General features: G+C 41.4%; 2 protein-coding genes across 3 annotated transcripts in view; one reads left to right on the top strand and one right to left on the bottom strand.

Moving 5' to 3' along the window:
* itsn2b (intersectin 2b) overlaps positions 1-3,261 on the bottom strand; it is a 33,134-nt gene extending 29,873 nt beyond the window's left edge. The window contains exon 1 of the mRNA XM_069173382.1: positions 3,045-3,261. The gene's annotated coding sequence lies outside the window, so the exon portion shown is untranslated. The remainder of the gene's footprint in view (positions 1-3,044) is intronic.
* A 779-nt stretch (positions 3,262-4,040) lies between these two features.
* Positions 4,041-12,552, top strand: gcfc2 (GC-rich sequence DNA-binding factor 2). 2 transcript variants are annotated; one of them, XM_069174545.1, is made up of 18 exons: positions 4,041-4,395; positions 4,734-4,835; positions 5,476-5,748; positions 5,935-6,183; positions 6,740-6,840; positions 7,127-7,260; positions 7,546-7,729; positions 8,322-8,445; positions 8,551-8,602; positions 8,776-8,873; positions 9,148-9,347; positions 10,138-10,282; positions 10,621-10,742; positions 10,965-11,041; positions 11,321-11,387; positions 11,486-11,632; positions 11,752-11,888; positions 12,199-12,552. In XM_069174545.1, exons 1-18 carry the CDS (start codon positions 4,083-4,085, stop codon positions 12,329-12,331), a joined length of 2,658 nt encoding a protein of 885 aa, XP_069030646.1. In that variant the 5' UTR covers positions 4,041-4,082; the 3' UTR covers positions 12,332-12,552. The 2 variants fall into 2 exon arrangements, with proteins under 2 accessions (XP_069030646.1, XP_069030645.1); XM_069174544.1 differs by having other exon boundaries at positions 5,932-6,183.
* Positions 12,553-12,681: the final 129 nt, after the last annotated feature.

Genomic DNA, 12,681 nt, shown 5'->3' with positions numbered 1-12,681 from the left:
ACCCTACATTGCAAACTACATTTGCGAGCTTCCTTAGGTTGCACATTTTCTTTGGACTAAAAATAACAGCACTGAACTATATTTTAAGGTCAATATGAACTACTCAATGCTGGATTTATGCCTGACTGGCGTGTTGTGGTATATTAAATACTCCACTTCCTGAGTGAGATGTATGTCTTTTCATTAAGGCTTTGTCAGTCAGACCTCACCTGCTTCAGTTCTGCTTTGGACCCAGTTGAAATACCAGAACATGTCCGTCTCTCAGTTAGTACATACAACACTGAAAACTGTTGGATAAATAGCTTGGCCGTCCCTTAACCTTATCGGCTTCACTAGCAGCTTTGAACCCTGTGGGCTTTCCTCTCTTTCTCTCACTGAGTGCATCTGTCTATGTCCATTTATCCCTTAAGCTCTGTTTAGTGTGCACTTTTTTTTTTGTACTGCAACCTTGCAGCCATTACAATCTATTTTACACTGACAAGAGGAAATAAAGAACCTGACAAAGTAGACTACTAGACAGCGATGGATGAGACTGAGGAAAGAAACATTTTCTCCTGTCTAAATGTCGCTATTTCCTTATTCCCCAACTGTCTTTTGGACAGTCCTTCTTTCCATCTCTCTCTCCCTTTGCCCTTAATACTATAAACCACTACAGTTTTGTGCTTTTGGCCTCATCACCACTCTGTTCAGAAACAAGCACTGCCTAGCTGGCTGCTGTTCTAAGAAATGATTGATTTTCAGCCGCCTCGCTCGCTGACCTCACACCAATGACATCAACTCCATGCACAATTCTGTTTCTGCCCAATGACTCTCTTTCTCCCTCTCTGTGTTTGTCTTTGTATACTGTAAAATTACCCATGCTCCTTTGGCTCCCCATCTCCTTTATCACTCCTTCTACTCTCTCCTGGCGTTATTACTTTGTTCTGTTTTTCTGACTCCTTCCCACCGCAGAGATAACTATTCAGGGGGCTTTAATAAAGTGCTATTTTAGCCCTCTGCAATAAACACCCCGTCCGCAAGCAGTGGTCACACATTCACACGGTGTTGCAAAGCACATGTGGAGTGTTTCATTGGGTTTGATTAATTCTTTTTGCTGTGCTCGGATTTGTTTTCTTAAGACATAAGTCATGCCTCTCCCTCCTTAAGTCTGCTTTGACCCACCCTGATTTGTCCATCTATCAGAATATGACAGGACTGGAGAAACTACACTGATATGCATACGTTTAATCACTGTCATCCTAGCTGACGTTTTAATGAAGAAGATATAAAAGTGGAGGGCTAATGAGGCTGATTAAACCTTGCATCTGTTGAATCAATGTCCTGAACTATTACTGTAGAGGCAATAATCCACCCACTGTGCTGAAACATCCATTCTCTCTCTGCGTCTCCCTCCCTTGCTTTATTTCCAAGGAAAGTCTCAAATATGATTTCTCTATGGTGACAAGAGTACAGAAAAGACTAAACAACCTTGCTTCCCTGTTGAGGTGCACCATTGCAGTCAACTTATCAGTGGAAGTCAAAAACTGCTTAACCATAGAATTTGCAATGGAGTGGACATCGCCAGTGCAATTGATAATGCTGATGATGTTCATTTTGTTGTGCTGTGCTTAACTGGAGCATAGGACAAAACAAAAGAACAACAAAAAAGGACGCGCGTTAATAGATTTGCGTTTCGTAGGTATCAGCACTAAACTTCACCATTACAGTATTACTTTATACTACAGCTTCAATGATTAGCCAATAAATCGATACACTCACCAACAGAAAATTAATGGCCAGCTACTTTGATAATCAATTTATCATTTTGAGTCCATCCATTATCTTTACCCGCTTTATCCTGAACAGGGTCACAGAGGGGGGGCTATCCCAGCTCACGAAGGCAGGGTCCACCCTGGACAGGTCACCAGTCCATCACAGGGCCACACAGAGACAGACAGAAACAAAGACCATTCACGCGCTCATTCACACCTGAGGGACATTTCTAGAACCACAAATTAACCTGAGGTGCATGTTTTTGGATCATTTTGAGTAAAATGAAAATGTATTAATTCTCTGATTTCTGCTCCTTAAATGAGAATATTTTCTGGTTTGTTTAGTCCTCGGTGATAATAGACTAGAATAGAATATTTTGGTTTTGGACTGTTGCTTGGGACAAAACAAGACATTTGATGCTTCTCCTCCGGCTTTGGAAAAAAAAATGGTCAACATTTTTCACCATTTTGTGGCACTTTACAGACCAAACAGCTGATCAATTAATCAATAATGGAAACAATCAGTCATTTGCAGCCCTACTGTATACATGAGGTAAGAAAGCTGGAACTATCCTGTCCGTAATTATATGTCGATTATGGGCAAAAAATATAAATATTGAGAGTTCCTTCAAAACATCTGTGTTTGTTGACTGTAACTTTGAGTGGAGCTGGAAGTGATGCTCATCTGCTGCTGGCTCTGATTGTGCCCCTTTGGATGACGGAGACCCACCATGGGGAAGCCCACATTAGGCCCAAACTTCACACAAAAGACACAACTATGCGGCTCTGTTGAGATGTTGTTTTTTTTTTTAATTCACAATCTCAGACTACCTCCTAGTTGCCTGTCTCTCGATAGACTGATAGTTACATTCCCTGATCACTTGTCACCAGCCACTGAGACCTGCCTGAAACCTGCTCAACTAGTTTGGACCGAGAGGAATTTAGGAGACTTTTCCTGCAAAACTGCCTCTACAAAACGTCCCAGCTCGCCACACTGAAGTACTAATAAACAGCCAGCATCTGTGTGCCCATGAACCTAACATGTATTGATGACTTCGCTGGCTAAACCAAACTCCGAGTCCAGGTTGTTTTGATATCAGCAGAGAAGCATCACCCTTCAAAAACATAGGACTTTTTCTTTTACGTTTACGGATCAAAGAAGACACTTTCACAAACATAAGCAGTGAAACTGAAGTACAAACAAAAGTTAAAGCTGAAAAGACAGCCTGCAGAAGCAGTAACTTCAACAACATCAAACTTGCACTGCTTAGGTAAGCAGTTTCGCTTGCCTACCTCTCTCAACCACGATCAAGAAACACCAACTTCCGAGCTCTCCGAGAGGCCTGAGAGGATCCCCCGCCGCTCCTGCACGGTTCCCCAGACGCACGGTAAATGTTTAGTGTCCGAGGAGAGCTGCGGTTATTGGAGAAATGTTGAGTTTACGGCTCGGAGACAAGAGAGAAACCTGTTGCTGACAGCTCGGCGTGTCACACCAACAACATGGCTGACGACGAGTGATCCGGGACTGTTCACGTCCGACCGAGTGGGAGGAGAGAGAGACAGACAGGAGGACAAGTTGAACAGATGGAGAAGGACACAACATCTGATGAGGAGTAGATAACAGAGAAGGAAACACAGTAAATACACTCTGTTTTCCTCCCGTGTGAACTCCTGTTTTGACTACAGTTAACCACATGCTAATGTTACATTGGCAGATATTTATATTCAACTATCATGAGTGTTTCCTCACATTTTTCAGCACAGATAAGCTCCTAAAACTAAAACCATGCATTATTTATTTCTCATGAATACTAGAGCGTCTTAGTAGAACAGGTGCTTCTGAGAAACAAAGCCTAACTAATAAACAGTAAGTCCTCAGTGTATTTGTGGAGCACATTTAAACACGACATACAGTGACCAATGTGCAGTACAACTTTAGACACAGTTAAAGCCAAATTAAAAGAAATCAGGCCATCAAAAAAAAAAAGCAATACAAAACATATTAAATACAAAAATTAAAAGACGTTAAAAGGAATATAAGACCAAACAACACCACGAGTAGTCATTAATAATGTAAAAAAATTAATTAAAATATTTTTCATTTGTAAAAAGTAGGACTTACATTACAGTTAACTACCATATGTGAAAATATTGTACTCACAGTGTACATTAGAAAAGTTTTATTCTATAGGGCTACTGTTTGGTTAGCTCACACATGCTGACTACATTGCCCATGGTGCATTGCGGCTGCTTTGCGACGTATTTCGGACGCGACACGTTGCACTTTACGTTACACCCCGTTGCTGCCTCCTTCAGCAGAAGTGGAGCGAAATGTTCAACAAGAAGCCCCGGAGAAATTTTCGGCAGAGAAAACACAGCTCCAGTGACGATGAGGACCAGCAGAAGAATAGTGGAGAAGGGCAGCAAAACGAGAAGGCCGCCACAGCGGGGGTAAATACGCCCTTCAAAGTGGCACAGGGCCGCGGGATCTCTTGTAGCTCCAAGCGGGAAGCGACGCCTCCGAAGTCGGATAGCAGCGACGGGGAAGACGGGGAGACGTCGGAAGTGACAGAAGAGAGGAAAACAGACAAAGAGGGGGTTAAGAAGAAAACCAACTCCATCCTTAGTTTCTCTGATGATAAAGGTACCGAAGTGTTAATATGGTGCTTTGAAGAAAATGTTCACATCTGGTCACAAACGTTTGACCAACGTTTAAGAAATGTTGATTTGCCTTTATATGTCTGCAGGGAAAATAGTTTGTGCAGAAGACCCTTTAACATCAAATATACAGTTACAATAATTGTAACAGATTAGAGTGGTTATGATTTTATCGGCAGTTATTGTCTCTATTATATGTCAGCTGCCCCACAGACCACTGGTACTGCATTGAACTTCGAGGTGACAGACCACAACATGTACATAACAACGCAGTGGGCTCACTGTAACCGCAGGGATCTCTGGTTTCTTCATTTTCTCATATAGTTGAGGAATCAACGTTTAAATTGAAGAAGTCCTCTGATAAAGCAGTGCTGTTCCAAGTTAGGAAGAAGGAGGCTCCACCTGCCAAGACGGGCCACAGCACAGGTGGGTCCATGACTGCAACATATTAGAGTCCTTCAGGTACAGATCTGGTACAGTACATGTACACTCACTTCACTTTGCATGTGTATTGTGTGAGCGAAGCCAGGCTCACTGGGCAAGCACAATATCTACACACACACACACAGAAATGCATCCCCATTGGTCCAGAGTAACGACAGTAACTAATGTATGACTGTATCCACTGGTAATGTAACTGGTACATTCAGTCAGACAAATGCATTATAAAGCAACAGTCATGTGTTAAATCTTATGCTCATCAAAATGAAACCAGGATTGTATTGAGATATATTCTTTGATTTTTCTGATGCATAGTGGAACAACTTTGAGTTTACCTAATAAACAGGGAGCTGAGTTCTGAATTGTGATTAGAAAATACAATTCGATGTTGTCTTATTTGACGTGTGTATTTATGGGTTAATGGAATGGTAGAAAAAGCATTATTACGCATAGAATAAAACAAAGAGGGTAGTATAGGGAAAATTAGTTTTTTAAAGTGTCAGCCAAAAAAAACATGACCTGGTCCCTAAAGTATGGAAAATAAAACAAAAGTAGAGATTTTCATCAGGTATCTTGAGAGTAATGTGATTATGTTGGTCGACATCATCATGCTTTCTTTGTTTAGACACATCTTGTACTCTCTTCAACCGTGGAAGTGCCCAGTCATCGAGTTCTCCCAGCAAAGATTATAGTGGTCAGGCTTCACCACATTCTCAGCACCATGATGATGATGATGATGATGATGATGATGAAGAAGATGATGATGATGATGATGAAGACGACGATGATGATGAAGAAGAGAATGGTAATGATGATGACAACGACAGTGATGAAGGTGGTGCCAGGTCTCCCTCAGGTAGCTCAGTCTCGGACTCTAGCCGCTCTGCTACTAAACCAGGTATGTTTGTGTCAAAGAGAAGAGCTCTCGTTTTAAATCCTTGGCTGGTGCTCGCTCAAGGTTTTGGGAAGCACACACATTGCTCATGTGGGCAAAATGCACAGTGCCTATTGGCTGTGTGTTTATTTCCATACATGTTTCTGCATTTACGTGTCTGGATTTATTTTTGTTTTTGGCCGACAGTAGTCATTCCCAGTGCTGAGGAGATCAAGGCAGCCAGGAGACGGCGACGTGCCACACGAGCCCAGAAGGAGTACATATCCCTGGGAAGAGAAGGTCACAGCTCGGCTGGCAGCACCCCAGATCACTACAGCAGGGATGATGAAGATGACAGGGTTGATGATGATGATGACCTCGAGCCAGATGATCATGAGAGAAGGATCGAGTTCGCTCCACGGATGAAGAGCATCAGGGAAAGGATTGCTGAGAAGCTTGGTATGAAAGGGGGGGGGGAGAAAGGACAGATAGGAGGGTACAAAAAGAGAGAGGCCGGTAATGGAAGGGGGGAAAGAAGAAGAAAAATGTGAGGATGAGGAGAGGCAGAGGAAAATGAGAGACGGTGTTTAAAATACATTGCAGATCCCAAAGTTTCCAAAGACATCAAGCTGAATGTTGGTGAAATTTATATGATGCATTAGACATCTAGATTTCCATTTGTTGCCATGTTCATAAAAAACCTCTTAGGTTGAATCCAAAAAAGAAAATGATATGGAAGTGCCAAAATAGGAAAAAGATGGCACTCCATAAAGACTTGTATTTGAGTGTTTCTCTCAGTGAAAGTATCCTATAAATTAGGGGAGTTAGAACAAGCTGATACTGTCAGACAGTGAAGAATGAAAAGAATGATTAAAGCTACATAAACTGAGATGAAATGGGGCGTGTGTATGTTGTGGTACAAATTACTTCACAATAGGCCTGCCTTATTACTGCCGCAATGTACCACATTGGAAAAGGGAAGTTTTCTATATTTGTATATGGTTGTGTAATCCAGGAGGAAGTGATGGCAGTCTGTCGGGGACGGACGGGGAAGAGCAGGAACTTTGGGAGGAAACACAAATTGGGAAGGGAGTCAAGAGACGACCCGGGGAGCAGGTAGGAAACTCCATTAAACATCTTGTGTTTAATTTTCCCCTTTTTCCCCTCTGATTAATCTCTGCAGTATTTTTCTTAATGCTTTTACTATACGTTTTCCTGTCTTGTGTGGTATATTTTTCCAGTTGTTCTTGCAGTATCGCTCTCTTCTCTTGTGTAAAGTTGGGCTTTCTAGTATCGCAGAATAGTTTATTTCTCTGAAGATTTAAGTCTTTCATCAGCGTAGCTACTCCCCTCTGCTCTGCAGTTTTGACATCCTTTTATCTGCTTATTTTCTTCTCCTCAGAGCCCATCTGGCAGCGAGTCCAGCAGCTACAGCAGCAGCAGCAGCAGGCGACACAGACGCAGACAAAAAAACAGAATCCCAAAGACCTTTCCTCCCATCACCGTCTCAATGGTCAAAAGAAGGATCACTGGAAGGTCAGTGTCTCCTAGCAGTATTTACTCTTAGCACCACAACTTGACCATTTGAAATATTAGTGATATAGGTTTTGATCAAATGTTGAACTTATTCAGTCATAGTAATAGTTCCTAAACTTTTTCCGAAGGTCAAGAATATACGCGCATTCATGTTCATACTCATAACACCCAAACCCCTCTTTTTATTGCTCCATGTTGCCAAGCAGTTTATGTGTTTGAGTCAAACACGGTTTACAAAACCTCACACGTCACACCATTTTCTGTTTATTTTTTTGTTCTCTTTAGACTGGACTCCTTGAAGGAGGTGCACAGAGCTCGACAGGCAGAGCTGAGGAGGATGGCGGGAGATGCTGAGAACGCTAAAGCCTCCTTTGAGATGCTGGAAGAAAGTTCCTCGGAGAGCCAGCTGAAGTTTTACAGGACCATGACCCTCTATGTCCACAACCTGGTGGAGTGTCTGCAGGAGAAGGTCATAATTTAATAAATCTTTTCAGTTCATCCTAATATGTCAAAGAAGCAGTAAGGGTAATATAATACAACCTTAAAGAAGATGACAGCATCTTAGAGGTGATTGTCTGTGAGAGAAGGTTGCACAGTAAGTTGTGGCCAAATTTCATTTTTACCACGTGTCTAACGATATTAACACACGTTACAAAACAGACATAGTTTTATTGCTTTTTCAAAGGCCTCCATATTCAGACAGTGCTGTCTAACATACTGGATGAACCGTTTTGATAACACTAGGTAAGAAACAAGGAGATTCCTCTGTCACTTTGGTAAGACTTGGCACTTTTGGTAATTTAGACAGTGGCAACATTACATAGTTTATCAATCCAAGAACACTGAAAAGTTTATTTTTCAATAATCACTTGTCCCTTACTAAACGTATCTTGGTCACACAGCAAGTGGTATCAAGAATCATTGTTTATGTTTGAAAAAAATATTACTATCAGTCAGCATATCATCATCACAGTTCTTTAAACTTCTAAACATTGATCTCAATATCAGTCTAAATAATCCAGGATAATTTGTGCCACTGACAATCATTTTGTTGACTGCAGGTTGTTGAGGTCAACTCATTGGAGCTGGAGGTGCACTCTCTGCTGTCGGACCAGATGGAGGCGCTGTTGTCTCAGAGACGAGAGAAGATAACCGAGCAGGCTGACCGCCTGCAGCAGCTCAGCTGTGAGTAACACCAGTGTGTCCATGTGTGATCAAACGAACTGTACCGTATTTCTCGGGCAACAATTTCTGGGTGGAACATTTATATTAACTGGATATCACTTGTAGATATCACAGATGGGCAGAGTGGAAGCTCAGCCAATGGAACAGAAACTCAGCGGTGAGTGTAATAAAAATACCTTTCAAGATAAAATGTCCTTTTTTGGTGTATTACTTTTTTATGGGTTGTGTGAGATATATTCTATGCATTTATTACAAAAAGAGATATGTGCAAACACCGTGAAATAGGTACTCCCCTCTCCTGTGATTGGTATATTTGTCAATATGTTGCAGCGAGGAAGGCACTAGTGTTAAAACCGAGGAAGACGTTGATATGCCTGAAGACACACAGCCTTCAGCAGAAGAGGAAGAGCAGCTGCAGAAGAAAATAGGCGAGTTGAAATTAAATCTGTTTGGCTTTACTTTAACATTGCACCTGCATCACTTTATAAAGTGGCACAGTTAAATTCTGCCAGACTGGTTTCATCCGTGCTCTACCCTCTGCTACTTTCCCTTTTCTGATTCCCATTCACTTTTTATGCTGTAGGATCCAGAACATTGAATGCAGGTGGTGGAAACAAAAAAAATCTCATGTGCAGGCAGATCGTGTTCGTCTTGTGCTGCTTTGTCTGACTTTCTTTCCTTCCCTCTATGTTCTCACTCCAGCTGATATCCTGTCCGGGTCCCAGGCAGTGTTTTCTGACGTCCAAGACGACTTTTGCAGCGTTAAAAAGATTCTGTCTCGCTTTGAAGAATGGAGAGGATCCTACTCAGAGTCCTACCACAATGCCTACATCTCTCTGTGTCTGCCCAAGTTGCTGAATCCCATCATCAGGCATCAGATGCTGGGCTGGAACCCTTTAAAGGTACATAAACATGTGCACACACAGAAACACAGAGGCATACCCTGTGTTCCCATTTCCGTACTACCACAATATTTAGTATGCCAAAAATAGATTTTGTAGGTCCCAATACATAGTATGTTTAACGTAGGATGGCAAAAGTACCAGGATGTCCTACTACATCCGGTCGTGTTTTGCAGTATGCAGGCCAGCAGGCTACTCGAGCTGTTCTGACCCACAATCCTTTGCGCAGCGGAAGATACGTCACATCGACTGAGCCGCTGAGACAGTTGGTGGAGCTAATGTTCTGCCTGCAAAAGGAAGAAGAAGAAGAAGACGAAGACGAAGAAGAAGACGAAGAAAAAAAAGGAGAAGACGAAGAAAAAGAAGAAGACGAAGAAAAAGAAGAAGAAGACGAAGAAAAAGAAGAAGACGACGAAGAAAAAAAAGGAGAAGACAAAGAAGAAGAAGACGAAGAAAAAGAAGAAGAAGACGAAGAAAAAGAAGAAGACGAAGAAGCAGCCTCGCATCCTTTTTCTTTTTACTACAAACGTTGCGCTACTGATCGCGGCAGATATGACAAAGTGGGTCAAAGTTCAAGACGCATTTTTATAATGAAGTATTATGTCCCAATTGTACACATACTACATGCTACCGTACATACGTTTTAAGGGTAGCTGTAGTTCTTACTAATAGTAAAAAGAAATAGTATGCGATTCGGAACGCAGGGATAATTGCACATACACACAGCTGCCATTACACAATGTATGTCATGGTAACAGTGACCAAGTTCTTATGTTTGTGTGCGTTTCAGGATGTCGGTGGAGAGTTTGAAAACCTCCCTTGGTTCACAGGAGTGGAGACCTTCAGTCACGGACATGGCCATGAGGAGCTGGAGCACACAGACAGACAAACACTGTCTAATATCATAGAAAAGACCGTCCTACCAAAAATAACTGGTAACAAGCTCTCTCTGACACACGCAGACTTACCCACACTCTGTGACTTTTCCCCCCACTCGTCCGCGTGTTAACTTTCAAAATAAAGTAGAAGAGCACATAGAGGGTGATGAGGGCTGTTATGGAAGTAAATGTTTCCAAAAATGAAAGAGTAGGTCTTCACTTGTTGGTTTGTCGTCCATGTTATACAGTAAAACTTAACTCGCATATTGTATTGTATAAATTTAGGTTTATCATACTCGCTGTCCACCCACCTTTTAAATAAACCCTCTGCGGTTTTAGACCACAGGTGTCTCAAATACTGAAGCATCACACTCTGCTTGTCTTTGTGTCTGTAGCCTATGTGGAGCTGGTGTGGGATCCTCTGTCCCACCAACAGACAGTCTGTCTGTCTGACGTCTGTCACAGACTAAAAGAGGACTATTCCATTTTTGAAGGAGAGCGGACTAAACCAGTCAAGGTAACAGCCAACACATGAAGCTTACACTTTTTGTCAACACAAAAATCATCATGCTCATATGCTAAAAACTGCTATTTTAGATTTAGAATTTCAGAATCCCTAATCTCTACCAATGAAGATATGATATGAAAAGCAGTATCAACCTATAATATCGATCAAGATACAGTATAATAATGTAATGTCAAATTAATTGTATATCCTGCATGTATCTGTGTATTACAGACATTCATGGAGGCTGTGGTCCGCAGGCTGAGGAGCTTTGTAGATGAAGATGTCTTCATCCCCCTGTACCCCAAAAAGTCAGTTTTTTTTTTTTTTTTTTGTCTTAGAGTTTAAATATTACATGAGAATTTGAATGTTTATTGACGAGAGCAGGTTGTGCTTCACCTCCGTGTCATCCTTGTGAAGAACACTGTAAAATGTATTTCCCGCTATAGTTATATTCCTTGTTTACGATAAGTTAGGGTCATGTTTTTCTTCTCCAGCACACTGTATAGACTCGGATACATCAGGTCAAGTGTCATGCAGTTTTAGGGTCTTTGTAATGAGTTACTTACATTGTCTGTTTTTGGATCCAGGTTTCTTGAAGACATGTCGTCCCCTCAACGTCGCTTCAGGGATGAGCAGTTCTGGACAGCTGTGAAAGTACTGCTGAAATCACTCTCGGCTTTTCCTCATTGGCAGATTTAAAACACGTTCCAAGCTGCTGTTGGTTGATCGGGGTTGTATTGTGTTTCTTTTAGCTACTTGGCAACATGGGTAAGTGGGATTTGCTGCTTCCCGAGTCTGTGTTGAAGGAGCTGATGCTGGACAAGCTGCTGAACCGATACCTGATCATCACCCTGTGCAGCCAGACGCTGTCCGGCCATGCTGTTTACGCATGCAAAAAGGTATTTAAATGGATACGTGTATCATTGGTGTTATTAGTGTTCTCCATGTTTGACCTTGGTAATGATGTTTTTTAAAAAAAAAAAAATTATAATCTGTGTGTCTTACACTCTGTCTTCAGATAGGAGAAAGTCTGCCACTGTCGTGGTTCAAAGGAGAGAGTGTGTGTTTGCCTCAGCTCCAGAATTTCAAGAGCCACATGGTTCAGACGGTTCATACCATCTGCAAACAGCAGCCTCCTCAAGATCCAAACACCAGGTATTTCATATTTTGACTTAAATTATTATTCAGTACAGCAATTAACAGTCAAATAGATATGTATATATATTTTTTATTGCATATTGAATGAAAATTCATACTTTTCATATTATTAAAAAAAAAGACTTTGTGGTCATTTGATAAACCGGCTTCACGACCTTTGAGATGATACAACTGGCAAAGTGTGACATCAGATAATAATTTAAAATGATTATATCCAGAAATTAATGTAGATGTTCTGCAGTTTCTCGTGTGTTTAGAACAACAATTTGACAAATCCAAACCTTGTGTCCCCGTCTCCCGTCCCTAGGTCTGCTGTGGTTGAAGTATTGAAGGTCCTGAGTAGAATCAGGTGTAATGACTCCATCATGGCTATAGCAGAGAAATACCACTATGAAGATGTCATCTACTCTCACCAGCTGCTGAACCAAGAGACAGACTGAACAACAACCGTTGAATGGAAGCTGGATGAAACCAAAATATCAACTGTGTGAGGAGCCTTTGCTAAATGGCCAGAAATGGTACACATTTTCTTGTTTGATCAAGGAAATGGCCAGAATAAACTGTAAAATGATTCAGCTTCCCACAATTTTGAGGCATGAATATTTTGCTATTGTACTTGAGATAATTGTATATTTTTGAATAAATATTAGAATTTTGTTAATACGTGTCGTGTCTTATTTAGTTTTCATTCCCTGTCAATGTTGCTCATGAATAACTTGTCAATTTCTGTAATTTCACTTCAAAGTTAGATATGAAAACGGGTACGCAAGGTGTCGACATGGAAACCAAA

The sequence above is a fragment of the Embiotoca jacksoni genome, unplaced genomic scaffold (assembly GCF_022577435.1).
Source record: "Embiotoca jacksoni isolate LCO1_2020_lvr unplaced genomic scaffold, fEmbJac1.0.p SCAF_6, whole genome shotgun sequence".
NCBI classification, from domain to species: domain Eukaryota; kingdom Metazoa; phylum Chordata; class Actinopteri; family Embiotocidae; genus Embiotoca; species Embiotoca jacksoni.
The sequence above is the reverse complement of the archived record's forward strand: the minus strand, read 5'-3'. Positions and strand labels throughout refer to the sequence as shown.